At 39.4% G+C, this 25,301-nt stretch overlaps 9 protein-coding genes across 12 annotated transcripts; 5 read left to right on the top strand and 4 right to left on the bottom strand.

Moving 5' to 3' along the window:
• Positions 1 to 583: 583 nt before the first annotated feature.
• On the top strand, positions 584 to 2,086 carry LOC106353176 (V-type proton ATPase subunit D). Of its 2 annotated transcripts, none has more exons than XM_013792881.3 (2): positions 584 to 760; positions 1,059 to 2,086. In XM_013792881.3, exon 2 carries the CDS (start codon positions 1,096 to 1,098, stop codon positions 1,879 to 1,881), a length of 786 nt encoding a protein of 261 aa, XP_013648335.1. In that variant the 5' UTR covers positions 584 to 760; positions 1,059 to 1,095; the 3' UTR covers positions 1,882 to 2,086. The 2 variants fall into 2 exon arrangements, with proteins under 2 accessions (XP_013648335.1, XP_013648334.1); XM_013792880.3 differs by having other exon boundaries at positions 591 to 760; positions 1,064 to 2,086.
• An 85-nt stretch (positions 2,087 to 2,171) lies between these two features.
• LOC106353179 (probable serine/threonine-protein kinase PBL7) lies at positions 2,172 to 5,150 on the bottom strand. 2 transcript variants are annotated; one of them, XR_002663631.2, is made up of 6 exons: positions 4,809 to 5,136; positions 4,430 to 4,668; positions 4,209 to 4,344; positions 3,499 to 4,136; positions 3,301 to 3,349; positions 2,172 to 3,193 (listed from the first exon to the last, which is right to left on the bottom strand). XR_002663631.2 is itself a non-coding variant. In XM_022716348.2 (4 exons), exons 1-4 carry the CDS (start codon positions 4,960 to 4,962, stop codon positions 3,520 to 3,522), a joined length of 1,146 nt encoding a protein of 381 aa, XP_022572069.2. In that variant the 5' UTR covers positions 4,963 to 5,150; the 3' UTR covers positions 3,399 to 3,519. The 2 variants fall into 2 exon arrangements, 1 of the variants encoding a protein (XP_022572069.2); XM_022716348.2 differs by lacking the exons at positions 2,172 to 3,193; positions 3,301 to 3,349 and having other exon boundaries at positions 3,399 to 4,136; positions 4,809 to 5,150.
• LOC106353180 (RING-H2 finger protein ATL52-like) lies at positions 2,210 to 3,409 on the top strand. The gene is made up of 3 exons (XM_013792886.3): positions 2,210 to 2,375; positions 2,450 to 2,514; positions 2,611 to 3,409. The coding sequence occupies exons 1-3, from the start codon at positions 2,244 to 2,246 to the stop codon at positions 3,197 to 3,199; spliced, it is 786 nt and encodes a 261-aa protein (XP_013648340.2). The 5' UTR covers positions 2,210 to 2,243; the 3' UTR covers positions 3,200 to 3,409.
• A 434-nt stretch (positions 5,151 to 5,584) lies between the features above and the next one.
• LOC106355620 (multiprotein-bridging factor 1b-like) lies at positions 5,585 to 6,116 on the bottom strand. The gene is made up of 3 exons (XM_013795533.3): positions 5,999 to 6,116; positions 5,811 to 5,893; positions 5,585 to 5,725 (listed from the first exon to the last, which is right to left on the bottom strand). Exons 1-3 carry the CDS (start codon positions 6,099 to 6,101, stop codon positions 5,606 to 5,608), a joined length of 306 nt encoding a protein of 101 aa, XP_013650987.2. The 5' UTR covers positions 6,102 to 6,116; the 3' UTR covers positions 5,585 to 5,605.
• Positions 6,117 to 6,865: 749 nt separating this feature from the next.
• LOC106353178 (putative ribosome biogenesis protein C8F11.04) lies at positions 6,866 to 8,323 on the bottom strand. The gene has a single exon (XM_013792884.3). It carries the CDS (start codon positions 8,246 to 8,248, stop codon positions 7,046 to 7,048), a length of 1,203 nt encoding a protein of 400 aa, XP_013648338.2. The 5' UTR covers positions 8,249 to 8,323; the 3' UTR covers positions 6,866 to 7,045.
• Positions 8,324 to 9,200: 877 nt separating this feature from the next.
• LOC106353177 lies at positions 9,201 to 12,914 on the top strand. Its single transcript, XM_013792882.3, has 6 exons — positions 9,201 to 9,810; positions 9,969 to 10,088; positions 10,181 to 10,242; positions 10,364 to 11,875; positions 11,961 to 12,084; positions 12,215 to 12,914. Exons 2-6 carry the CDS (start codon positions 9,980 to 9,982, stop codon positions 12,811 to 12,813), a joined length of 2,406 nt encoding a protein of 801 aa, XP_013648336.2. The 5' UTR covers positions 9,201 to 9,810; positions 9,969 to 9,979; the 3' UTR covers positions 12,814 to 12,914.
• A 1,043-nt stretch (positions 12,915 to 13,957) lies between these two features.
• Positions 13,958 to 19,169, top strand: LOC106353181 (serine/threonine-protein kinase EDR1-like). The gene is made up of 16 exons (XM_048737096.1): positions 13,958 to 14,804; positions 14,913 to 15,116; positions 15,333 to 15,506; positions 15,660 to 15,910; positions 15,991 to 16,110; positions 16,243 to 16,332; positions 16,426 to 16,521; positions 16,737 to 16,829; positions 16,953 to 17,073; positions 17,342 to 17,621; positions 17,710 to 17,833; positions 17,937 to 17,956; positions 18,039 to 18,195; positions 18,307 to 18,595; positions 18,678 to 18,750; positions 18,842 to 19,169. The coding sequence occupies exons 1-16, from the start codon at positions 14,571 to 14,573 to the stop codon at positions 18,925 to 18,927; spliced, it is 2,412 nt and encodes an 803-aa protein (XP_048593053.1). The 5' UTR covers positions 13,958 to 14,570; the 3' UTR covers positions 18,928 to 19,169.
• Positions 19,170 to 19,744: 575 nt separating this feature from the next.
• On the top strand, positions 19,745 to 22,010 carry LOC106353182 (trihelix transcription factor ASIL2). Of its 2 annotated transcripts, none has more exons than XM_048737097.1 (3): positions 19,745 to 20,874; positions 21,427 to 21,469; positions 21,621 to 22,010. In XM_048737097.1, exons 1-2 carry the CDS (start codon positions 19,971 to 19,973, stop codon positions 21,465 to 21,467), a joined length of 945 nt encoding a protein of 314 aa, XP_048593054.1. In that variant the 5' UTR covers positions 19,745 to 19,970; the 3' UTR covers positions 21,468 to 21,469; positions 21,621 to 22,010. The 2 variants fall into 2 exon arrangements, with proteins under 2 accessions (XP_048593054.1, XP_013648343.2); XM_013792889.3 differs by having other exon boundaries at positions 21,427 to 21,474; positions 21,622 to 22,010.
• Positions 22,011 to 22,151: 141 nt separating this feature from the next.
• Positions 22,152 to 25,172, bottom strand: LOC106353183 (ketol-acid reductoisomerase, chloroplastic). The gene is made up of 10 exons (XM_013792890.3): positions 24,739 to 25,172; positions 24,556 to 24,648; positions 24,181 to 24,246; positions 23,946 to 24,086; positions 23,637 to 23,864; positions 23,437 to 23,554; positions 23,210 to 23,349; positions 22,976 to 23,143; positions 22,721 to 22,876; positions 22,152 to 22,658 (listed from the first exon to the last, which is right to left on the bottom strand). Exons 1-10 carry the CDS (start codon positions 25,030 to 25,032, stop codon positions 22,293 to 22,295), a joined length of 1,770 nt encoding a protein of 589 aa, XP_013648344.1. The 5' UTR covers positions 25,033 to 25,172; the 3' UTR covers positions 22,152 to 22,292.
• Between the last annotated feature and the right edge of the window lie 129 nt (positions 25,173 to 25,301).

The raw sequence follows: 25,301 nt of genomic DNA, 5'->3' as shown, positions 1-25,301 counted from the left end.
AAGGAGATGAAAAAAGTTTAATTTTTTTTTATATAAATCTTTTGTCAAATGTCAAATTTTAATTTGATAGGTGACTTGTGCTTTATTATATAAGAAATTAATAAAAAGCGAATATTTATTTATATATATAAAAGATGACTCATTTCAGTTTAACGGTTGAATAACTATAATTTTTTTGGGAAGACGATCTATTTTCCCACGAGAAGTATGATATATCACCAAATGTCCACCAAAGTATGACATCATGCTATTTCTCCCCGAAAACAAAGTTCGAAACTTATTTCCCCACCATTTTAGTAGACATTTAGTGCTATATCATACATCTCGTGGGGAAATAGATCGTTTTCCCAATTTTTTTTTCTTTGTGAATTATGCGGATTGGAACTTTTAACAAAGAAAAAATATTCAACCTGTGGTGGTTGGCTGCGAAGCCGGACGGATTTGAGCCGCAACCCAGCACTACGTGTGTTTGAGAACTAAGAAGAACGTGGGGATAAGTACACGGGGTCAAGATTTAGACACGAAAGCAGGTCCCACCCAGCACATAGGCGATGATCTGTATATTCATTTAGCAAAACAAACCCCTCATGTTTACGATTAATTACACAATAGCCCCCTTTCTTTCCTCCATGATCAATAAGCCACGAGGTCGAATACGATCGCTCTCTCCATAAACAAAAAACAAATCACCATTTTCTCTCAAAGGCCAATCTAATCTATCTCAGTGATCTACTTGCAAAAGTCTCCTCGAGAGGCCCAGGTATGTCATCTGCCATCTTACTCTTCCTCTCAATTCACTCTGTTTCGATCTCTCATTTGAATCTGAGAAATTTACGAGTTTGATCAATGGGTTCAAGAGATTTGATCTTTTGGAGATCTGGGTAGCGATGTAATGTGGTTAGGATTAGAAAATTTGTCTAAAGTCGTAGACTTTGATTCAATCTGGATCTCTGTTGTCTGCTCGCAATTTTGTTAGTAAAGCTATAGATTTAAAGATTGGTCTTTGTTATTGTTACACAATCATCTTATGTTGTTGTTGTTGTCTGTTCTCAATCTAGAGAAGTCTTTTGAAAGAGTTGTTGTAATCGCATCTCCATGGCTGGCCAAAACGCGCGTTTGAATGTGGTTCCCACTGTTACTATGCTCGGTGTGATGAAAGCTCGTCTTGTTGGAGCTACAAGAGGTCATGCTCTCCTCAAGAAGAAGAGCGATGCCTTAACTGTTCAGTTCAGAGCCCTTCTCAAGAAGATCGTTACGGCCAAGGAATCAATGGGAGATATGATGAAGACATCGTCTTTTGCTCTCACCGAAGTCAAGTACGTGGCTGGTGAGAATGTTAAGCATGTAGTTCTCGAGAACGTTAAGGAAGCTACGCTGAAAGTTCGTTCAAGGCAAGAGAACATCGCTGGTGTGAAGCTTCCAAAGTTTGATCACTTCTCTGAAGGCGAGACCAAGAATGACTTAACCGGTTTAGCTAGAGGTGGGCAACAGGTCCAAGCTTGCCGTGTGGCTTATGTGAAAGCTATTGAGGTTCTGGTTGAGCTTGCTTCTCTCCAGACTTCGTTCTTGACGCTCGATGAAGCAATCAAGACGACTAACCGCAGGGTCAACGCTCTGGAGAATGTGGTGAAACCCAAGATTGAGAATACGATCAGTTACATCAAGGGAGAGCTTGATGAGCTTGAGAGGGAAGATTTCTTCAGGCTTAAGAAGATTCAAGGGTACAAGAGGAGGGAAGTCGAGAGACAGGCAGCTAACGCTAAGGCGTTTGCTGAGGAGATGGTTCTTGAAGGGATCTCTATGCAGAGAGGGATTTCGATTAACGCTGCTCGTAACTTGCTTGAAGGTGGGGGAGAGAAGGATGCAGACATTATTTTCTGAAGTGTTGGGGCTCTCTATTTATCTTTTGTTATTTTTCTCTTCATCAAGACTTATGTTTCTACAAAATAAAATGGATTGTACCTTGCCATAACTTTCCTCAAGAGATTTGTGATTGTTGATGTTCTATGTAATGATTATTCCCTGTTTTGAGAAACCAAGCAAATGTAAAACGTTACATTGCTAATAGGCCAATTTTTTTCTGGTATTGATTCTTGTCCATCACTACAACACTAGGACAGATTCTTTGCTTAACTTATCCACTTATAGGGAATCAATGTAAGTGGGGAAAGAATATAAACTAAGTCTGCATTACAATACAAAGACATCTCTTCTCTGTTACAAGAAAGACCATTCATTCAGCTATGAGCAATAATGTCAGAAATGGCTATTCTGATGCTCCAAATCAATCCAATAGATATGGCTTGGTTACAAGATCCTTGGGTCGGCCAGTTCCTTCTTTCTCTTCACGGAACGCTTGGTCCATGAGTGATTTGGTCAGTAGAGTAATGGCAAAGAATGTTTTAGCCTTCCTTTAATGGTGTTTTGATGTTTTGGTGTTCTCTTTCAGATAGCTAATAGGCGTTTGCTCGATGATCCTCAATCCACTTACTCATCAACAGCTACATCAAACGTGTACTTACTCATTAGATCATCATCGCTATCTTATATCTTCTTGCTTTTTATATGTTTCCAATAGTTTTAGTCTTTGAAAACCGTTGTTCTTGGCAGAGATTCAATATCACATCAGACTCCAATCCGAACCAGCAACAACTTACGGAGGCAACACCTGGAGGCACTAAGGCAAGCCGTTCACAACCAACACCATACACACGAGAGCAACTCAAGATCTGCAGCATCACAAGCCAGAGAAGAATACCATGTTCTGAAACATCTAACAAAACAGACATATAACCCTGTCCGGAAAAGCCAGCTCCTCAGAAACCTGAGCTTATACTACAGGAACAAGAACCCGGGAAGCGAAAACTCAAGAAGCCCTCAAGGTTACTCTGGTGAAGAAGACGATGAAAAGAGATGCACAGTGTGTTTAGAAGACTTTGAGCCCAAGGAAACAGTGATGGTAACTCCTTGCAAACATATGTTTCATGAGGAATGTATAGTTCCATGGTTGAAAAGCAAAGGACAGTGTCCTCTCTGTAGATTCGTCATTCTCAACCCGACAAGAGGAGATTATTCTCCCGGTGTTAGCTCAGATCTTGCCGGAGACAGGACAGTGAATGATCTCTTCGCGTTAGAGCTAATCTCTGTGGTTCGTGCAATGGAAGAAAGTTTCCTTTTTGGTTATCCTCGTCGCCTGTAGAATCATATTTGTTGATAATAACCATTGTAGATAGGCAATATCTATAAAGAAAATTCAAATGTCTAAAGAACAAAACAAAACTGAGAAAACATTTATTATACCTTAGAGGCTCTGGTGAGACGGTCTCCAGAGTTGATGTTACATTATACACTGCTTTAAAAACATTCAGTAGCTTTGGTTAAAATTTATACACTAAAAGTTTTAAAAGTTTATATTTTAGTAAAAACATCCAGTGTTACATTATATACTGCTTTAACAAACTCCCTTAGTACATAAAAAACTTCAAAAGAGACTCTCACATTCGTTAGTTTTCTTTGATTTTACTGAGAACCGACGCTTGCTTTACCGGGTGAGTTAGGAGAGCATCCACTTAGCTTTGAACCTGACCCACGGCTTCTCACTAAAGGAACCAATGACTTCACCACATCTGCCATCAACGGTCTGTAATCAGCTTCTTCTTGAACACACATTGCTGCTATTGCTGCAACCTGAACAACCTCTTTGGCCGAGTACTGCCCTTCCAGTGCTGGATCCATTACGTCCACCACTTTATCTCTCTCAGCCAGTTGAGGCAAAGCCCAAGATACAAGAACTCCTTCTCCAGCAGCTCTCTTCATATCTACCGGAACCCTCCCGGTTAGTAGCTCTAACAGGACAATGCCGTAGCTATAGACATCTGATTTTGTAGTCAAGTGGCCGGTTAAAGCATACTCAGGAGCAACATATCCACCAGCTTTATCTGACCCGACTTTAGACAATCCGAAGTCTGAGACTTTGGCGTGGAGGTTTCTGTCAAGCAGAACATTGCTGCTCTTGAAGTCTCGGTGAATCACTGGAGGTGTTACATGTTCATGGAGATACTCCAAGCCTTTTGCAGCTTCCAGAGCTATTCTCATCCGAGTTTCCCAATCTAATCTCAATGGGACAGAACCAGACCCTATACACAAGAACAACAGACAGCTCAATATCAGTCCTCTCTATTAAACATTAGTTGAAGAAGGAACTTAACTGTTATTAGGATAGAGGTGTTCCTGCAGACAGCCATTGGCCATGAACTCATAAACAAGCAGTTTGTGACTATTGTCTGAGCAATAACCAAGAAGGGCCAACAAGTACGGTGAGCGCAGACGGCTCAGTAACTCAACCTGTCACCAGATACAAAATTCAATCAACCATTGAAGTAATTAGTGAGCTACAAAAATAGACTAGAGCTCAAATAAAACAAGAAACCTCCATCTTGAACTCTTCTTCACCTTGCTTTCCTGCATTATCCATAAACTTGATAGCAACTTTTCTCCCGTTGCTAAGGACACCACGATAAACCAATCCAAACCCACCGTGACCAACCACATTCGACTTGCTAAACCCACCAGTCGCGGAATGTAGTTGCTTGAAAGTGAAAACCTGTATCCCCTTGTCAGTAACTTCTTGTTGTTCTTGACAATCACCTTTCTCCTCGCAGTCAAACTCTGAATACACAGGTAAAACCAGAGAGCGAATAGACAAGAAATGCAGGTTAAAGATAAGACCAGACTCGTTATGTTTACACAAGGACAGGTAACGAAACGAAACGAAACAGAGAAACTGTTGTCTGAATTGTTGTGCTTACTCTTGTTGATTCTGTGACGCTTGGAAACTTTGTTACGGATATAGCAGTAGTAGCTAAAGGCGACGAACAAAGATGACAGAGCAAGGCAAGCAAGAACGACAATAGCTACAAGTGAAGCTCGCTCTTTCTTCTGGTACGCTTCACCTGTCTCCATTTCGCCCCAAGGAACAAGAAGAGACACCTTTAACGGTTTCCAGAAATGGAAAAAACGAGAAAATGTAGAAACCCTAGAAGAAGGAGGAAGACGAAATTGATACAGAATAACTTTAAAAGTTGTGAAATTATTATTACTTTTTGGTTTTTTGTGCTTGTGTGAGTGTCAGCCAGCTTCACTGACTCACTGTACTGCCTTGTTTCGTGGCGACGAGAATACTTGTCTTCACGGGAACTTCACAAATTGGTCCCTATATTTTTACATCTCATTCACCGACAAGCGACAGTTAGTTTTATTTTTACGTATATGGACGGGTGCACGTGACCAAGGCCCAAAATTGGTTATTGTCCGGTTAAGAAAAATAAGCTAAGAATTTATAATTTGTTTTCGGTTTTCAAAATCTGATATTTGGTTGTGATAAGATGATGACGATGATACAAAGAGAACACAAAGGGATTTATTTATACTGACAAAAGGTTCCAAACAGCTTTTGTTTCTTTCTTACACCATAAAAGATCACTTGCAGAGCTCTCTACTAAGCACTAAAAGCAGGCATATAAAGAAAGTTTCTACAACCATATGAACTGCAGAGAGAGAACCACGATTAGCTTTTCTTTTTTTTACCTTTAAAGAGCTTTTGTCATTACTTCTTCCCACGGAGTTTAGGTCCAAGTGCCCTATCCAGCTTAGAAAGGATCTGCTGATTCGGAATTGCTTTCCCTGACTCATACTCTTGGATCACTTGCGGCTTCTCGTTGATCAGCTACATATCATTATGTTACTACCATCATGAATCCAAATACATTACAATAGGGAAACAAAATAGAGGAAGAAGAGAGAAAGAGTACCTGAGCGAGTTGGGACTGGGTCAGCTTCTTCTCCCCTCGGGCTTGCATGATGGCTTTCTTCAACTCAGTAGGCACACGTTCATCTGATTTTTTTAATTAAAACCATAAACATAAAATATGCTGTTACAAACAACCAACATACGAAGTCAATAAAATATTAAATGGGAATGAGGAGATGAGAAACTCACGAGCTAAGTTCTCAGTGTCATCATCAAGCCTCTTCGTGTTCAAGGAGGTGCCGCTTGAAGCCGCCTTGTTGGTTCCAGCATTGTCTACGTACAACAACAACATACAGATCACTATCAGACGTCAAAACAGATACACATCAACCTGATACGATCATAGATAAATCATCCGACGGTTTTTTACTGTTGCAACTTAATCGCTTAGCAAAGCTACTGAATCATGGTTTAACCGATAGGTTCTTTATTAGATAAGAGTTTTAAGTGAAGATATCATGGAATACACGCATTAGATCTACAGCTAAACATATTTGGTTTATGATTCTCATTTCTTACTAGCTATGGTAATGTTGTTGATGGTATGATCTCTGGAACCAGGTGAGATTGAAGCGATGAATGGAGAAGTGATATCATATATGACATGGCTTGAAGAGTATCAACCTCCAGATAACTTTGTGATATGGAGAGTTCCGTACAGAGGTCCTGTCATTAGAAAATGAGATTATAAAAGAAGCAGAAAGAGGATTTACTAATTGGTAAACCACTCACACACTTGCTCCTTTGTGGTCAAGAAGTTCTTACATATATGTGACCACATTTAGTTTCAGCCTACTTCATCATATGATTATGTTTTTTGACTACATACATCTTTACGATTACTTTACTAGTATAATATGATAAAATGCATTTTGCATCGATTCTTTACCTTGCGTTATTTCATGTCTATATCAAACCATAGCAACTTTACAGTTCATGAGATTCTAGTAGATAGAGATTGTCTAGAGAGTTAACCTTGAGTGAGCCATATTTAAAGATGATCTTGTTACTATGTTAGTTAGCAACTTAGCATATCATTCACTGGACCGATTGCAATAATTCAAGATAAAACACTCGTTTATAAAGTAGAAAGGTTCACATTCACGCCGGATAGATGTTCAAGAGAAGCAGCAGTAGACGATATGAAAGACACCAAATGTAATCCGCACTAAGATAAAAACATAAATCATGTAAGAACCAAAAAAAAAAGATGTAACCCTCTCATCTTCTATCGCCTTACTTTCTAAGCACATTCTTCTTACTCTTCGGTTTCAAACCACCACCAGACTCCTCTTTAGTAATCTTTGTCTTCTTCTTCGGCTTTAACTCATCCTTACTCTTCTCCTTCAGCTTCCCCTTGACCACTTTCTTCTTTGGTTTCTCAGCCTCACTTACCTCCTTCTTCCTCTTCTTCATCTTCTTCTCCTTATCCCCACCAGACTCAATACTAACCTCAACATCACCAATCTCATCTTCATCAAGCACCTCAGATACATTACTATCCATATACCTAACCTCATGAATCCTACCCTTCTTCTTCTTCCCCTTCACACCATCACTCTTCTCTCCACCATCAACAACACCACTTCCACCTTTCTTCTTCTCTTCCTCAACAACAACACTCTTCTCACTTCCAAAAGCATCAATCTTTAGCTTCAAATCAGGCACACTCTGATAAACAGGCAACGCCAAGCTCTCAGACAGCTTCAAATGCAAAGACCTAACATACTTCCAATTCCCAGGCAACACCTCAACAACCCCATTCAAAGTCGCCATCACATTCTCCACAATCTCATCCCCCTCCATCGACAACTTCCCAACTTTCACAACACTACACGTCCCCGTCCTAACAAAAAACATAGCAGAGCCACACGCCTTCTCAATCTGCTCCTTCCAGTTCCTATGCTTCAAATCCACCGCAGCAGGAATCTTCTTGCTCGTGAAAAACTTCTTCCCGATCAACCTCGGAAGCAGAGGAATCACTCTCCTGTCAGCAAAGAACATCTCGTAAGAGTCGCAGAGCTTCCTCTTCGCCTCGAAGGCCTTGTAATCAGTCTTGAGCTTCGAGAGCTTGAGGATCTTCGTGACCGGAATCTCATCGGACTTGATCTTCTTCGCGGCGTCCTCCTTCGTTAACCCGCTTTTAGGTCTGTCGTCGATGATGAGGCAAAGCTCGGGGGAGTCTTCCTCCGTGTTGATGAGAGGGTGAGGTAGGAGGATACGGTGAGGCTTCGTGCGGTTGGTCTGCGGGATCTTCTTCAAGGTGACGATGAGGTAGACGAACTCGTCTTGCTCGAGAAGCTGCGGCTTCGCGAGCTTTGATTTTTCGGTTTTCCATTTGAGGAGGGAGGTGACGGCTTCGTGAACCGTCTTGGGGCTTACTCTTGAAGCCTGTGGAGGTGGAAGGAGTTGGTCTGGGGAGGGTGCGGCGGTGGTCATTGAGAGGTTTGGGGAGGAGAGAGAGATTAGGGTTCAAGGTGGAGACTCGAGAGAGAGGAAGAGAGATGAAGTGGCTCTGTGGTTTAGGGTTTATCAGTGAACCTGTTTCCCTGGGAGCTAAATGGGCCTAACTTCTCTCGGCCTTTATGTTCTCTTCACAATATATGGGCCTATACTTTATTTTCGTAGTATTTCTTTTTTGTAGTGCATAAAAGTTCACCAACTATCAATTTTTTACCTCACCAAGATACCAATAGTACAAGTTAATATAGCATCAAAAAGATAAGTAATAGTAAGGACAAGTATAGTCCCAATCCAATGGTTTCATTAACAGTTTATTAATATCTGTATAATAAAAAGTATGGATTTGGAAAATTTGAAGAAAAAAATTGTTAACAATTATGAAATTGATAATAGTAAAATTACATGAAAAATTAAATATGGTACAAAAAGAAATGTCAGATATAAATTTTCCTAAAATAGTTGAAAAACAGAATTATCAATGTAAATCCTTATAAAAACAGTAAAAATTATCTGTTGTTAAATCATATAGTAATTTCATAATTCGTAATAAAATAATAAATTAAATTTGATCAACAATAAAATACACTAACTAATACTATTTGGTAGTCTAAACACACCATGTTACAAAAAAAAAAAAGGGTCTAAACACACCAATGCAAATGCAAATGTATATAGTTACAAGATTTTAAAAGTTATCAAAATGATACACATATTTGTTACACACTACACTGTTTACTATAAAGTTATTGCTTTAAATTGATCTGTTCTTCAACTGAAATTTGAAACGTTATAACCTTTTAAAAAAATGTGTTTCTTTGTCCCTTAACAAATTCAAAATTATTTTATGTTTGAAACTACGAAGTTCAAACTGAACTGTGCACATATTTATTTAATCATTATTACAACAATTTCGACTTCATAGGATGCTCTCTTTCACCAACTTCATAGGATGCTCAAATATGAACACTATCAAGTTAGATATACCATTTTCATTCAATAAACAAAAGCAAAATAGTTAATAGCTAAAAGATTTTCCTTTTGGGGTCTAGAAAAAAAGGCAATACTTTTAATTTCCCAAAGGAGGGAGCTTTCAAATCTCCCTTTGTCTTCTCTCTCTCCTCTCTCCCTCTGACTATCTAACTTTGCAACGGCTATCTCTGTCGTCATTTCAATTCAAACTCTTTACTTAACCTCTCTAGCTGCTTCTAGCTCTCTACCTGAGATCCCTAATCTCAAATGCTCAAAACCCTCAATCCCAAATTTGTATAATCTTTCCTGATCTGACCCACTTCACAAAACCCCCAATCTTCTCTCGTCCTTATTGTCTGAGAATCACATTACCTAAGTGAAAGGCAAAGACTTTGGCATCCTGAAGAGCACAAAACACCAGATCTTTCCTTATTCCGCAGTGGGATTGTGAGGGAGAGAGATAAAGTTGAGCTTTGGTCGATCTTCCACAAAGGGTTTCTGAAAACTACACTTAATGGATGGATCCATAACTAAAAGGCGAAGACTTTAGCATCCTGAGTAACTGAGAGGTAAAATTAAACTATCCTTCAGCTAATTCAATGTGTGATTTATTATATCACTTCACAAAGTCTGGTCCTTTTGTTGTATCTGTTGTTGTTTTGATGGGATCCAGTGTCTTGTAATTGCATTCCACTGAGGATTGATTCAACTGTTGTTAACCATATAGGTGAAAATAAAATGGACATTGTTGAGAGAAAACAACCAAGAGGAGCGTTTCTAAATCTGTTTGATTGGCCTGGAAAATCAAGAAAGAAGCTTTTCTCATCCAATATCTCCCAGATCTCTGGTATGACTCTTCATCCTTTTGTGTTCTTTATAAACATAATGTATTTATATATTCAGTAAGACAATCTGAAAATTTCTTTTTTTTTCAAACAGAAGAATCTAAGCAAGCAAAAGAGAATGTTCACAACCCCTCCTCTATTACAAGACATTCCGTTGTAAGCCTTTTGCTCTCATTACCATTTTCCTTGTTTCATTCAATGTTTTTGTGTGTGTGTTGGCTTAGTGGATGACTTGAACTGATTGTGTTACACCTTTGGTTTGATATATTTCAAACAGTTTGAGGTTGATCAGTCTGTAAAGAACTCAACTTTCAACCAGGGAAGCAACACCAGCTGCTGTGCATCCTCTGTAACTAGTGATGATGGAAACGTGGTTAAAGCACCGAGTGTGGTAGCGAGGCTCATGGGTTTGGATTGTATACCGCAGCAAAACCTCATGGAACCACGGGTTAATCCTAGCCTTGATCCATACTTCCTCAGATCCTCTCACCAGGCAAGCACTTGGGATGCGAATGCTGAGCATCAGAGTGACTTTGATGGCGTTTCTTGGGACCATTTGGATTCAAGAACCAGTAAAGGTCCGCATAAGCGTATGATTGAGCGGTTTCAAACTGAGACATTACCTCCAAGATCTGCTAAACCCATCTCTGTCACCCACAATAAGCTCTTGTCTCCTATAAGGAACCCTGGGTTTGTTCCATCAAGGAACCCTGCTTATGTTATGGAAGCTGCTTCGAGAATGATAGACTCAAGTCCAAGGATGATGGCAAGAACAAGGGTGGTTCCATCATCTGATTCTTCTTCTCCTGTTCCATTAAGGATTCGAGATTTGAAGGAGAAACTAGAAGCTGCGCAGAAAGCTTCAACGTCATGCCCTCAAGTCTCTAATGATAATACTCGTAGCACTAAAACTACAGCTTCAGGGAAAAGCAGTTCTGAACTGAAGCCGCCTTCTTTCACTGCGCAAGCAAAGAGCAGTAATACTCAGAGACACAACAGCTTAACAACGTCCTCGAGTGGAAACAAAAGGGCATCTTCAGGACAAAAGGAGAAAGCAGCAGAAGCTAAGAACCGTTTAGCAAAAAGCCAGAATGGTCTCAAAGGAGCTTCCGTGAGCGGAGGGAAGAACGTGCTTAAGCAGAACCACCAGAAGCAAAACTGCAGAGACAATCAGCTGAGTAGGAAACCAATGAACAAAGTTGTGAACAAGGTTCTTGTGGACAGTGGTTCTACATCGAGAAGCTCAGGTTCTACTATGACATCAGCAGAGAAGTCTACATCTTTACCTTCACACCGGAGAAAGAATCTTCCTCGTAGCAAGAAGCCACGAAACGGGGTGCAAGAACCAGTAATCAAAAGGGGTGAGAAGTCGATAAAGTGCAACATCTCCATTGATGGTGACTCGAGCACGAGTAAAAATGATCAGAGAAGGGAAACGGATGTGATATCTTTCACTTTCTCGTCTTCAATCAAAGGCTTACCATCTCGCTCACAAGGAACCAAACAAGATGCAGCAGACTCTTCTGTTAAATACAATGTCATAGGCGGTGACTCCTTAAATGCGCTTTTGGAGCAGAAGCTCAGGGAACTGACCTTGAAGATTGAGTCATCTAGCTCTACCTTGATCCAAGAAGAGTGTTTGAGCTCCGTTACAGAGAGTAGAGAGAACAAGGTAGTTTTATCGCCATCAAAACATGGTGCAACAACTCAAAACAGTCTTGATAATGTCTTAACAGAGAGTGAATCTGTTTCTGACTGCACTTCATTCTATAACAACCAGGAATCTCAGGTTAGTGTCCATAGAATGCAGCTACATTTTTCTATTATATCGAATGCTTCTAATAAAAGATTGTCAATCTTTTGCTTCCTTACAGAAGAAGAAGATGATACGGGGAGAAGAACAAGAAGTTAGTAGCTTCAGTACTCTTACAGAGACCGATGATTTCACACTCTCCAACAACAAGAGTTACTTAGATTGCAGACAGGACAGAGAATATGGTATGTCTTTGTCAATTCTTGTCTTTATTTTCTCACTTGTGAATGGCTTATAGGCTGTGTATTTCACACCATGGATGCAAATCTGAATGTCTTGGTATTGAATTGGTTTGATGTTGTTGTTTTTTATCAGGCGTGAAAGAGAGTTCATCAGACCAAGAACTCACTTGGGTTTCATCAACTGAGTCCCACCAAACCGTAGATGAAGCAGACTCCGCAACAACACTCGATTGGGAGCTCGAGTACATAACCGAGATCCTCAACTCTGGCCAAATCATGTTTCAAGACTTTGCCTCAGGGACGACAACCACTAACGAACTAGTATTATTACCCTCAAGCCTCTTTGATGAAATGGAACGCTCAAGAGGAGCAGTAACATCGACGAAGATCGAAAGAAAGGTGCTTTTCGAGTGTGTGAATCAGTGCTTAGCAGTGAAGTTTGAAAGGATGCTAGTTGGAAGCTGCAAAGGAGGGACGATGATGTTGCTGGAACACAGAGATTTGCTGGCTGAAGAAGTGACCAGAGAAGTGAAAGGGTTGAAGAAGATGAGAGAGATGATGATAGACGAGCTTGTGGATCATGACATGAGCTGCTTGGAAGGGAGATGGGTTGGTTATGAGAGGGAGATGTTTGAAGAAGGCGTTGATATAGAAGGAGAGATAGTTTCTAGTTTGGTTGATGATTTAGTTAGTGATCTTTTGTCTGTTAGCTTTATTAAACGGTCATTGTAGGTTGTGTGTAGAAGGGCTTCTCCTGCGTTTGAAGTTGTCTGTATGAATATTCTTTGTTTTTAACGGTTAAGGGCTGAAGAAGTAGTGTCTGTCATCTTTCATTTTAATTGGTTGAATGAAGAACTAGTTATATTTTTCAGAAACTGGTCGTGTCTGGAATCCGGTTTGGTGAACAAACCGGTATATTTAGTGGTATTTTATAGAAAGTCAAGGTGTCGGTGACAACAAAAGAAGATGATCAACAAGAATCATCAGCAAATGTCAAAATATAGCTGTTATATTTATCCTTGACAAAAAACTATGGGCTTATTTGCCAAATAACAAAAAAAAAATGAAAAAATAGATTTTTAAATAGAAAGCAGAAAGAAATAGGAAGAGAAAATAAGAGAGAATGAGTGTTTTAATTAGTTAATGTATTTATGTTTTTTTTGTTGTATATAGAGTGTAATTTTTCAAAAATTATTATATTTATCAAATTTAGTTGATATTCTTTTAATATAAAAAATATAGATTTAGTAACTAAATAAACGAATGAACACTCGATTTATTGAAAAATATCATCATTTTAAATAGATAAAAAAAAAGTATTCCATTCGTTTCAAAATAGTACATATTTTGAAAAAAAATGTTTTAAAGTAATACTTTTTCTTTTACTTTTAATGTATTTTTATCGGGTAAGAAAAATAAATTGTAAATTTATCTAAAGTAACTAGGTTTATTAAATTTTTTATTGGGTAAACGATGTGAAAAAAATAATTAATCACAAAAATGATATATTTAGAATCAAAATTTAAAATATTTTTTAATGTGTGAAAAATTTAAAATATACATTTGTGAAACGGAGAAGAGTATTTGTTATGTGTTTTAGAAAATAGAAATTCATATGTACTAATTATTTGTTTTTCTTACAAATCTCACTGTCTTAAAAGTCTACTTTTACAACAACAAAAAAAAATCATAAAATTACCACTGATTAGTAGAAGCGAAGCGACGGTGGTGAATCACGGGAGATGACGTGGGACGCCAGCTGTCGATCTCCCAGAGGTGTATTTACTTTTTGGGCACGTGACTCATAAAGTCGCACGTGATTTCGGCATCGTCAAGTCGTTTCCCACATCATCTCCTTTCCCTCCTCCTCTTCATCACTTTCCTAAAATCCCATCACTCTTTCTCTTTTTATTGTGTGTGATGAGATCCCGACAAAAACAATCAAAAACTATATAACATACTTACACACATTCATACGCTCTCTGTTTGTTTGTGTGTTTGTAAGTAACGCATAGCTCTTCTGCTGTTATCTGATCGAAGTATTTCTTCTACTGCATCTCTTGCTTTGTTCTGATATGTAGTTTGATTTCGTATACTCAAGTTCGATCTGATTTGCGGTAATTTCACAAACTTCCTTTATTTAACTTCCTCACACATTTTCTTTTTCACTTGGCATTGCAATTGATTTTCTGAGCAGATCATGAAAGTGAAAGTAAAGCTTGTAGAGTTAAGATGAAGACGATGAGATCACCGTAGTGAACTGTTTTGGACTGCTCATGAGTTCCTTCTCTCTTCATTTTATAGTTCCACAAGCAAAACGAGTAGCATTGCATTTGCACTACTTAAGTTTGTGATGAGGAACAACTAGTTTGTTTCTTTGAACGTGTGTGTTTAATTATGCATGTAGATCTCTGAGTTCATTAAGGGCTGCAAGTTTGCTTCTCAATAGTAGGAGCTGATGTGATTATAGACTTCAAGGAAATAGGCAAATGGGAGATGATGCTGGGACATCAGAGCAAGAAACCTGGTGGCCTTCAGAATTTGTTGAGAGATTTGGTTCTGTTGAACTAGGATCGCAAGAAGAGACCTCCACTGCTAAAGACTCACCAAGGAATCTTGGCCATGATGAGCTGCCATCTAAGACTAATAGTGCTTCAAATATTCTTTGGACCACTGGTTCGCTTTCTGAGCCCATCCCTAATGGCTTCTATTCTGTGATCCCGGTAAGCTTCTTTTAGGTTGATACTAGCTTTGTTCAGTTACGTTTCAGTGAAGTTCATTTGAACTAGATTCTTTTTTTTTCACAATATTAATTTTTAAAATGTCTACAGGATAGTAGACTGAAGCAGCTATTTAATAGCATTCCTACATTGGAAGATCTTCATGCTCTGGGCGACGAAGGTCTAAAGGCTGATGTTATTCTTGTTGATTTTCAAAAAGATATAAAGCTTTTCAGGCAAAAGCAGTTGATTACCAAACTTGTCAGTGGATTTAACTCAAAACCAGCTGCTGTTATCAAGAAAATTGCTGGACTGGTATGAGCTATTGGTACTTGAGATGATTTGTTTATATATGGTTAATTTATCTTAGAATATTTCTTGATGCATTGCATACTTGAGAAAAGTGCTATACTAGGATATGTGTACCATTGTTTGCTTGCTGATACTAGGATAAGAGCATTGCATTTCATAGATCTTGTTTATTCCTTTTATTTATTTATCAAAATACCTTTGTTGAATATTGTCTGGCAGGTGGAAAGTGTTTATAAGCAATCTACTCTGCATAGCCCGGAAAAAACTACACAATCTCTTGAAAATTGTGGGATTCAACTGCTAGGACAGATCAAGAATGGTTCTTGCCGTCCTCGAGCTATCTTGTTCAAAGTTTTAGCTGATACGGTTGGCCTTCCAAGCAGGCTTGTAGTGGTAAGTATTCAAAATGTGGTCAGTGATCTTGAGTATAACTCCACTTTTTGCATGTGATTGATTAGTTTATTATGAGTGATCATGCCTTTAATACCAAATATTTTGACCAGTTTTAAACTTGGTATGTATTTTGGTTAACTTGTTTTTGGTCAGGGCTTGTCAAGTGATGGAGCTGCTGAGAGCGTAGACTCATACAATCATATATCTGTTACGGTTCTTCTTAATTTTGTGGAAATGCTGGTTGATCTAATGCGGTTTCCTGGTCAGCTTATTCCTCTATCAACCAAGGCAATATATATGAGTCATATCTCAGCGGCAGGGGAAAGTGATTCTGCAGAGAACGACTCTTGCGATTCACCTTTGGAGCCAAATAGTCCCATGTTTGGTTATCCAGAGCTTGAAAAGTAAGTGGAGTTTGCACTCTACCTTTTGTTCAATACTCAGGCTTTGGTGTGCAGAGCTTCTAATTATTGTTGTTGTACAGTGCAGAAAAAGATGAAAGCCTTCTGTTTCGTAGGAAACTGGAAGGGTATCCAAATATGTCTGGTCCACCATCAAGGAATATGCTGTTACGATCTGCCTCCGTGATAGAGAGAAAATTAAGGTGATGAGACTTTGTTTTTGTTGTGTTTTTGTGTTATGAACCAACTCCATGTTTATAGATTCCTTTTGTTCTATTTAAACCGAGGAATGGATTAGTGACCATGCGTCAATATTTGTATCTTCTGTTCTCCAGTTACTCACAGAGCGAGTCAAACATTGCTAATGAGTTTTGGCGGCAGAACCGGAGAAAGGCCATTGCTGATCAGAGGACTGCTGGTTCCAGGTTACTCTCATCTCTGTTGAATTGTATATGTTTATGCATTCTGAAACCAACTTATTTTGATAGTTTAAATTTCTATTTGTATCATGTATGCAGTCCCGAGCATCTTTCCTTCCGAACACGTACAAGGTTCACGTTAAGTGGCGACAGGAACCTGGCACAAGATTTCACCGGTGATGTTACCACATCAAGGTTGGTTATGTTTTTTTTTCCTTGGTAACTTAGATGGAAAGGTTCTTGTAGATCTGGTTTGAGCTTTCAGTTTTAGAGATATAAAATTATTGCTGCAAGAGGTCAGGTTGGTTTAGTGCTTACCAACTTCTTTTGTCTAGTTTCTCAGAGAACTTAGTTCTTGTGCATAAAGTTTGTTATAAAAAAATGCTTATGTATTCAGTATTCATGTGCAGCTCCAAATCTGTTGGAGGAGAAAAACTGGAAACTAAGAGAATAAGGAGGAGAAGCATTAGTATAACTCCTGAGATTGGTGATGACATCGTCAGGTGGGTGTTTTTGTTATGGCTCATTGACCATCTTACATTCAATATATGTAGACCATTAACTGTTTTGAACACGGAGCTTCAGTTTTTGTGATTTTAATGATAAACGCATCTAATCTTGTTCAGGGCAGTAAGAGCGATGAATGAAGCTTTGAAGCAGAATCGCCTCTCAAAAGATCAATGTGATGATGGTTCATCTCCTAACTCTCCAAATGACAGACTCGAGGGCCCTCATCTCCAGAAAAATGTACGTAAATATTTGTATATAATTTAGCTTACTGATACATCGATCACTGAAGATATTTTGAGAAATTTAACAATGATAGCTTGTAATCATATAAGTTAATATACTGAAAATAAAGAACCTTAGGATGCAACAGCATTTTCTATTTTCAAGTTGATGTTTGTTTCTCATCCTCAGAACATGCTTAAGATTATGATTCCTGGAGCGTGTACTCAATTTGGATAATGACCTGTGAATCTTTTGGGTTAACTAAGACAATTCTGGTGTTCAGGTCTCTGGTTTCCATCTTGATGCTCATGACCAAGTATCTGGAGGAAGGTCGATCCTTTCCAGGGAACCACTAGATCCACAGAAGGCAATCTCACTACCATCTTCCCCCAAGAACTACCGAGGCCAATCCTATGAACGGGATGGACCGTCACATCGTAATATAAGCCACATTTGGGATAGAGTATTGGAATCTCCCATGTTCCAGAATAAGCCATTGTTACCTTATGAAGAATGGAACATAGACTTCTCTGAGTTGACGGTTGGGATTCGTGTTGGAATTGGTGAGAATTTTCTCAGCTCAATGTAATATTTCGTTCAAGAACAGACTATGTATTATATCTTTTATTTCTTTCTGATTCTTTCTTCCAGGATTTTTTGGAGAAGTCTTCCGAGGAGTCTGGAATGGAACAGACGTTGCAATCAAATTGTTCCTTGAGCAAGACTTAACAGCTGAGAACATGGAAGATTTCTGCAATGAGATATCGATTCTTAGGTATTATGTCTTTAAGACTTTTTTTGTCTGTTTTATCCACATTTAGTAATAACTTCTGACTTTCTTTGCTGCCTTCTCTTTCTGCATCCAAATAAACTACTAGCCGACTTAGACATCCCAACGGTACTCAACTCTTTCTTTAAATTTTCATTTGTAAGATATTTAGTATCAGTTTCCATTAACAGTGATCTTCAACTTCTTGTAGTTATACTGTTCCTTGGAGCATGCACAAAGCCTCCAAGATTATCACTGATCACTGAGTACATGGAAATGGGATCTCTATATAATTTGCTGCATTTGAGTGGACAAAATAAGAAGTTAAGCTGGCGGAGGAAACTAAAGATGCTCCGTGACATTTGCCGGTAAGTTCAATTTTATTTTTTCTGGAAAGACTGTAGCTATGTCCCAGCGAGGAGGAAGTCTCATATAAATGATTTGTAACAAAAGGACTTTGTTTATGAAACTTTTGCAAGGGGGTTGATGTGCATACATAGGATGGGGATAGTACACCGTGATATAAAGAGTGCAAACTGTCTTTTGAGCAGCAAATTGACAGTCAAGATCTGCGATTTTGGGCTATCGAGAATAATGACAGGGACAACAATGAGAGATGCAGTCTCTGCAGGCACTCCAGAGTGGATGGCTCCTGAACTTATCCGCAATGAGCCCTTCTCGGAGAAGTGTGACATCTTCAGCTTAGGTGTAATAATGTGGGAACTCTGCACTTTGACCAGACCTTGGGAAGGAGTACCGCCTAAACGGGTATACTTAAGCTACCAAGAAGAAAGCTCCATAGAGATGTAATTATGTACCTATATAAACCAGTTTCTGCAATGTTTCTCAGGTTGTTTACGCTGTTGCTTATGAGGGAGCTCGGCTTGAGATTCCAGAAGGGGCATTGGGAAAGCTTATTGCAGGTTTTGCTACTTCTCATTGTGTTCCTTTCTTCTCTTATGTTCGTGAATCTTTGTTTAGTTTTATGGAATGTTCTTTCTGATATGTTTGCAGATTGTTGGACGTCAGAACCGGAACAAAGACCAAGCTGCAGTGATATACTTTGTCGTTTGCTGGATTGCGAGTATGCACTTTGCTAACTTCCCTTGAATCTTCTTTTCCTTCTGTGAATAGAATCTTCGCAGCAAGAAGAGGTCTATCTTCTTTGAGTTTGTTGTACAAAAGAACTTTGCCTATTTCATCCACATAAAGCTTTGTGTAACTCTTTTCAGTTTTGTCATTGCAAATTAGTGAAAATTTAAAACCTTTTAAAACAATTCTGAGTTTATTTTTAGATATTTGTAGATATTAACTTGCAAATTAGTGAAATTTTTTGAGACAATTTTAAGTTTCTAATCGTATTTTGTGTTACATCCCTACATCATGATCTTTCTAATATAGCAATGCATCAATGTCTTGCCAAAAATGATTTTAGTTTGACCAGCTGTTACTTGACATCACTAGCATTGCATTGTATGACTAATAAAAGAAAATAACAACCAAACATTCAACTACTCATATCTGATAAGTTAGTTAATAACCTTTGATTTCCATCTTACGTTTCAGAAACTTAAGCCATGGGAAAACTAATAACTAATTTAGATACTACTAATGGTCGATACAAATTCATTTCTTACCACTAAAACCATATATTTCTAATTATTAGGTGAAAAGAAAACATTAACCAAAACCGAAATCAGAAATATAACCAAAATAATAAAATGAATATCTACACTATATTATACAAGCAATAATACAAATTATAAATATATAAACCATTAAAACAATATATTATAATAAGATTAGGTAAAATAGGAAAATACTAACCAAAACAAGAATCACAAATATAACCAAGTTAATCTTACACTATAAATTTTCACTTTATTTCATGGAAATAAAGTGACTCTAATTTAGCTTCAACATTCACAATTTTTCTTAAAAAAATATTAATTAAGAAAATACAAATTAGCAATAGAGTATATATAAACTAGCTGTGGCTGGCTCGTTTAGTACATGCACACAATAGCAAAAACATAAACTGGTTTGTTTTTTTAAAAAAATCCTCCGTTCCTCTTTAACTGCGTTACCGTCACCGTCCACCTCCGTTTACTCTCATCCTCACTAACTCGCCGTCGTTAACGGTATGAAGGACGCCGTCAACGATTCGTTTTCGCCGGGATCCTCTCGTCCTTCGCCGTCGATGCTTTCCCGAGAAGATTACTGGAGCGAGGAGGCGACCTTCACGCTAATCCAAGCCTGGGGGCGCCGCTACGTCGACCTCAGCCGAGGCGGCCTCCGTCAGAAGCACTGGCAAGAGGTGGCTAACGCCGTCAACGACCGTCACTTCAACACCGGCCGCAACGTCTCCGCCGCGAAATCGCAGCCGTACCGCACCGACGTGCAGTGTAAGAACCGGATCGACACGCTGAAGAAGAAGTACAAAGTCGAGAAGGCTAGGGTTTCTTCGGAATCGTACGTCAGCGCGTGGCCTTTCTTCTCCGATCTCGACGAGCTTCTCCGGGAAACGTTCCCGGCGACGTCTAGCGCTGCTCCTGATAATAGCCAGAGACCGTCGCCGTCGCTGCCGATTGTTCCAGTTCCCGTCGCTCCACGATCGGCGATCTCCAGGCGTCCGGCGATTATGTCTCTCGGCGGGGATAATTTGCTCGGATTTCGCGGGAATCTCAACGCGTTCGCGGCGGCTGCTGCAGCCGCCGCGTCTCCGGCGTATGAAGATGATTCTGACGGGTCAAGGTCCAGATCGAGCGGAGGTAATAACAGGAAGCGGGAGAGGGAGAGGGAGGTTGAGATTGAGGAGAAGAAGGGGTACAAGGAGGTTGCGGAGGCGATAGAGAGGTTTGGGAAGATATACGAGAAGGTGGAGGAGAGGAAGAGGAAGGAGATGGTGGAGCTGGAGAAGCAGAGGATGCGATTCGCTAAGGAGTTGGAGTGTCATAGGATGCAGCTCTTCACCGAGATGCAAGTTCGTCTTCACAAGCTCAGGCGTTCCTCTGGTTCCAACGGTCCGACTTCTTCCGCCAACGCCGGTGAGCCATGAATGGAATGGGTGTTAGTTAGGAAGCTGGTTCATGAGCTAGAAAGTTTGAATCTTTTTTTCTGTTTTGCTGTTGTAGTTTTAAGCATTTGAAAAGGGCTTTAACTAGTGTGTCCCAAGGATGGTTGCCTGAGTTGCTATTCTGTTGAAGTTTTGTTCAAACTCTATTAGCATGGACAGAGTAGGCTTAAGCCTTGTTCAATGCATTGTTGATTGAGAAGATTGTGAGTTTATATTCTAATTGTTTCGGAAGTTAGGAAAATGAGAATGCTAAGAAATGACATTGAGTAAACTAACTGGCATGAAATGAATTAGCGTTTGTGATTTATCAAATCTTTACTGCAACTTAGCATTACACAATAGACTTCCTTTCTTTTTGTGTATTTTTTGCTTGGCTCGTCATTCTTAACCTTGACCTTTGTTAATTTGATGAATTCCTCTTTGCATTACATTGTTTTGACACACTAATAATCAGTAGCAGTTTATGTGACAATATGATACCCTCTTTGTAATAATAATATAATTGAATCTTCTATCTGTGCAGCTCTTGAGTATGGGATGATGGATTTCCCTAGTTACTTCTAAAGGAAGGGTAAGGCTCCTTTTTATTTGCTTTCAGCTGCTACAAAAACTCTCAACATTATACTCTTGTCTTTAGAGTCTTCTGTAACATCCTACAGTCATGGTTTTAAGTTGTTGGGCTTAACATGGTGTTTGTGTCTTTGCTCGTGATTTGCAGCATCATGAGAGTTTGTGAGTGTAGCCATAGATGAAGAAGGAACAAGTCCGCCCAGCCCACCATGCCTACTTGCAGCACTAAGACTTACAAAGCACTTCCAGTTTATTGACTTTGTCTGAAGCATTATCCTCGGATTAATATAATCAGAGCTTATTTCAAATAGGAATATAGGATAATACAGTAAGAACCAAAAAAAAAAATGAAACTTTCCATTGGAAAAATGGCTCTGTGAATCAATTTACACGTTCGTGAATGCTAAAAATTTTGGAGAGAAAATGAGAAGAAACAAAATGAAAATGCTTAACGTTGTCCTCTAGTAACTTGTGACTAGAACACACCACTTCCTTCACTTTCTCTCCATCTTTATATATTTTAAAGGTTGGCACTTTCTTGATGCTCTGCCTGAAAAATATAGTCATTTGCAAGAATACTAGCCAAATAGTCATTTGCTTCTCTAGAAAGTAAACTCTCTAACAAGATTTAACCAAAGTAGATAAGATAAGAGAACATCCCATTAATGGAATTCGAAAGAGACAAAGAGACATCATTATTATTAAAGTAGTCCAAACAAAAACATTCACTCACGCCTACAACTTCCAAAACCATAGTCTTTCTTCAAAACACGATTACATAGGAAAGAGACTGATAACATTTCAAACACTGATAACACTCTAGTTGGACTGACGCAGCTCTGGTCGAACAAAATCTGCATCTTGAGGCACTGAGATATCCACGGTAGGCCTGAGCTCTGCGCAGACCTGGATAGCACCATGGACTGGATCAGCGAAGAAGTTGCTGATCAAGTCTTTGTTGATTGGTGCACCATTGTCCACAGCCACCAGAGCTTGTTGGGTCAGGTTGTAGTCAAACCTTGGTGCCCATTTCCTCGATCCCAACCTTGCTGTGGTCGAGCAGTTGTCCACCATGAAGGACACTCCTCTAGCGTGCATAAACGGGTTCAGAGAATCAACAGACTCGATCACACTCTCGTTGATGATCTCTGAGTAGGAGTGACCCTTCTTCCTCAAGATCTCAATCTACATAGAACCAAGAATTAGATCCCAAGAAATCACTGGATAACTGTAACAAAGACATGTACCTGAGCCATCATGAGGGCAACGTAAACTCCAGCGGTGAAGGGATACAAGGGACCCAAGTCACCAGCTGGTCTGGACTTCCTGACGCGTTCACCGACCTTCCACATTCTTGTCTGATCAATCTTTCCCATTGGGAATGCAGGCAAGCCCTCCTTATCCTGTTACAAACAAGAAAGATCCATCAAAATTCCTGGCAGACAAGCTGTGTTTTGCGTAATGTAAAAAAAGGAAGAAACGTTTGAAAGAGAAGTCATTACGTAGAAGCGACGACCGGCTAAGACAACACTCCTGATTTCGCTGCCAGCTGCTACATCCTCGTAACATTCATAGAGGATCTCCATACATGGATAGAAGGATGCACTGTATGCAGTCTCGAAATCCTTTTTGCCTTCTTCAGTCAAGGAGTTGTAGACAGCCAACATTCCCTGAATTAAACAACTCATCAGTAACGAATGACACTGGTCTCTCTAGAGATATATCTTTCCACTAACCTGGGTAGAGATAGTCCTTGAGATTGTTCCTGTGATGCACTCTACTGTGTTCTTGTAAGCTAAGTCTTCACTCATTCCATTTTCAGTGTACCTTCTGAACAGGGACTCCACGATTCCGTGAACAGCACCAAGCAAGATACCTATTAACAAAAAAAAGAAAATACGTTTTAAACACAGTAAGATTTAGCGGCAGAAAGGCAGTTTATAAGTTGAGGTCCAACTCTCACCTCTTTCTCCAAAGATGTCACTCTTGTACTCTTGCTCAAGAGTAGTTGCAAAAGTAAAAGGAGAACCAAGTGCTACTGACCATCCCAGAGCAACATCAGCGGCTCTCCCATCAACATCCTGCAAACAGAAAAATCACATCAATAATTAAAAGAATGAACACATGAGGTGTAGTAGCTAAAGAGAGAGAGAGATAGAAAACCTGGTGGACAGCAAAACTGGCGTTGATTCCAGCACCGTTGATTTCTTTGCCTTGGACATAAAGCCTTCTCACAGATGGACCCATTCCCTTAGGGCAAACAGCTACCACACTGATGTTCTTTGGGAAATCGAGTCCCATGGACTGTAAATGGCCCAGTAGAAACCCGTGTGACAAACCGAGAATGCTGTTTGGCTTCATGTGGGAGAATATTTTCTCATAGTTATCAGCCTGCCAAAAAAACAAGATACATTAAAACCTACTGTCTGTACTTAAAGAGCAAATAATGAAGATTATCAAATGCACATATACCTGAGCAGCATCAGAGATCAAGAGCAACACAAGATCACTGCCAGAGATAGTTTCCCATATATCACCCAGAGTACCGCTTTCTTCGGTGAAGCCAACAGCACGTGCTTCCTCAAATGAGCGAGAGCCCTTTCTAAGCCCAATCTACATGCCCATAAAGAAACCAACCATGTCAGGGTATAGCCTTAAAATAACAGTGCTACTATAAAAAAAAGCAACGCATGAGTTAGGAGTTTACCTTAACAACAATGTCAGACTTTGCCTCCACAAGGGAATCCCTTAAATTCTGAGCTTGAGCAGGTCCCTGCAAATAGATATCGAAGAGAAAGAACATGAAATTTACATACTCATCTTCTTCGTTCAAACTCAAATGAAAACAATTTCATTCACATAAGGTAATCAAGATACATTCTTTACAATCCAAACTAAACAACAGTCATAAATGAGTTTAACTTTCAAGCTCATTGGAGAAAACGAAGTTAATAGATACCACTAAACAAAACAAAACAAAAAAAACCCAAAAAGTTGTTAGTTTTGCTTCTTAAGTAAACACCCAAACCAAAAACATGTCGAGTAAGGAAAGCACAAACAAGATAAGAGAACAAAAAGCTACCTGAGATCCCCAGCCAATGACACCAATCTGCTTAATCCCCTTGAAAGCATCAGGAAGATGCTTGAACAAGTCCCTTCCTCCTCTCACAATGTACTAAACCAAATATAAGCCAAAAACCCAAATATTAGCAACAATCATGCCAAATGATTAACCCAAAAGAGAAGATTTTTATAGAAAAAGAACCTCTTCGTGACCAGCAAGAGAGACTTTCTCCTTCTTGAACACAGACGTCTCGAAATCTAGAGACATAGGGGCTCTAACCGCAGAGGACGCAACCATTCGCGCGGAGAGGGAAGATCCGGCACCATTTCCAGCGACGGTGGCAGTGAGGGACCTCAGAGACTTTGAAGTAGACGAGAGGGAACCGATGTTGGGGAAAGCAAAGGTTGTGGCTTTCGAGGACCTAAGGGATTTGGAGGAAGAAGAAGGAGATGGGCATGAGAGGGAAGGAGCGATGGATGAAGTCGCAGCCGCCATTTGAGTCTCTTCTCTCTGTGTAATAGCAAAATGTCTGCGGGAGAGAGCAAATTAGGGTCACACACACGGAAGCTGATAGAGGAGGTTTTTAAAGTACACTCAGCTTTTACCTACTCAACACCACCAAGAGACAAATATTGATTTAATAATGACACTTGTCTAATGTCTATGTATATGGCCCTGAAGCCCATTATAATGTATCTATAAATGAGCCTATTGTCCACAATATGAGGCCCATAATGCTAAAACATGCGATGGTTCTTTCATTG

Source organism: Brassica napus, chromosome A7 (genome assembly GCF_020379485.1).
Source record: "Brassica napus cultivar Da-Ae chromosome A7, Da-Ae, whole genome shotgun sequence".
NCBI lineage: Eukaryota > Viridiplantae > Streptophyta > Magnoliopsida > Brassicales > Brassicaceae > Brassica > Brassica napus.
This window is presented reverse-complemented; position numbering and strand designations above follow the sequence as displayed.

Bases quoted from the DNA above. Each gene is read 5' to 3' on its own strand.
- LOC106353178 (XM_013792884.3), bottom strand. From the start codon at position 8,248: ATGACCACCGCCGCACCCTCCCCAGACCAACTCCTTCCACCTCCACAG.
- LOC106353177 (XM_013792882.3), top strand. From the start codon at position 9,980: ATGGACATTGTTGAGAGAAAACAACCAAGAGGAGCGTTTCTAAATCTG. The intron at 10,089-10,180 runs GTATGACTCTTC...TTTTTCAAACAG, and splicing joins CAATATCTCCCAGATCTCTG to AAGAATCTAAGCAAGCAAAA. The intron at 10,243-10,363 runs GTAAGCCTTTTG...TATTTCAAACAG, and splicing joins CTATTACAAGACATTCCGTT to TTTGAGGTTGATCAGTCTGT.
- LOC106353176 (XM_013792881.3), top strand. From the start codon at position 1,096: ATGGCTGGCCAAAACGCGCGTTTGAATGTGGTTCCCACTGTTACTATG.
- LOC106353181 (XM_048737096.1), top strand. From the start codon at position 14,571: ATGGGAGATGATGCTGGGACATCAGAGCAAGAAACCTGGTGGCCTTCA. The intron at 16,522-16,736 runs GTTGGTTATGTT...ATTCATGTGCAG, and splicing joins GGTGATGTTACCACATCAAG to CTCCAAATCTGTTGGAGGAG. The intron at 17,074-17,341 runs GTACGTAAATAT...TCTGGTGTTCAG, and splicing joins GCCCTCATCTCCAGAAAAAT to GTCTCTGGTTTCCATCTTGA.
- LOC106353180 (XM_013792886.3), top strand. From the start codon at position 2,244: ATGAGCAATAATGTCAGAAATGGCTATTCTGATGCTCCAAATCAATCC. The intron at 2,376-2,449 runs GTCAGTAGAGTA...GTTCTCTTTCAG, and splicing joins CTTGGTCCATGAGTGATTTG to ATAGCTAATAGGCGTTTGCT. The intron at 2,515-2,610 runs GTACTTACTCAT...TGTTCTTGGCAG, and splicing joins TCAACAGCTACATCAAACGT to AGATTCAATATCACATCAGA.
- LOC106353179 (XM_022716348.2), bottom strand. From the start codon at position 4,962: ATGGAGACAGGTGAAGCGTACCAGAAGAAAGAGCGAGCTTCACTTGTA. The intron at 4,669-4,808 runs GTAAGCACAACA...CTGTGTATTCAG, and splicing joins GCGTCACAGAATCAACAAGA to AGTTTGACTGCGAGGAGAAA. The intron at 4,137-4,208 runs GTTAAGTTCCTT...TCTTGTGTATAG, and splicing joins ACACCTCTATCCTAATAACA to GGTCTGGTTCTGTCCCATTG.
- LOC106353183 (XM_013792890.3), bottom strand. From the start codon at position 25,032: ATGGCGGCTGCGACTTCATCCATCGCTCCTTCCCTCTCATGCCCATCT. The intron at 24,649-24,738 runs GTTCTTTTTCTA...TATTTGGTTTAG, and splicing joins CTCTTGCTGGTCACGAAGAG to TACATTGTGAGAGGAGGAAG. The intron at 23,144-23,209 runs GTTAGTGGAAAG...TGTTTAATTCAG, and splicing joins CAAGGACTATCTCTACCCAG to GGAATGTTGGCTGTCTACAA.
- LOC106355620 (XM_013795533.3), bottom strand. From the start codon at position 6,101: ATGTTGTTGTTGTACGTAGACAATGCTGGAACCAACAAGGCGGCTTCA. The intron at 5,894-5,998 runs GTGAGTTTCTCA...TAAAAAAATCAG, and splicing joins TGACACTGAGAACTTAGCTC to ATGAACGTGTGCCTACTGAG. The intron at 5,726-5,810 runs GTACTCTTTCTC...AATGATATGTAG, and splicing joins CCCAGTCCCAACTCGCTCAG to CTGATCAACGAGAAGCCGCA.
- LOC106353182 (XM_048737097.1), top strand. From the start codon at position 19,971: ATGAAGGACGCCGTCAACGATTCGTTTTCGCCGGGATCCTCTCGTCCT. The intron at 20,875-21,426 runs GTGAGCCATGAA...CTATCTGTGCAG, and splicing joins GACTTCTTCCGCCAACGCCG to CTCTTGAGTATGGGATGATG.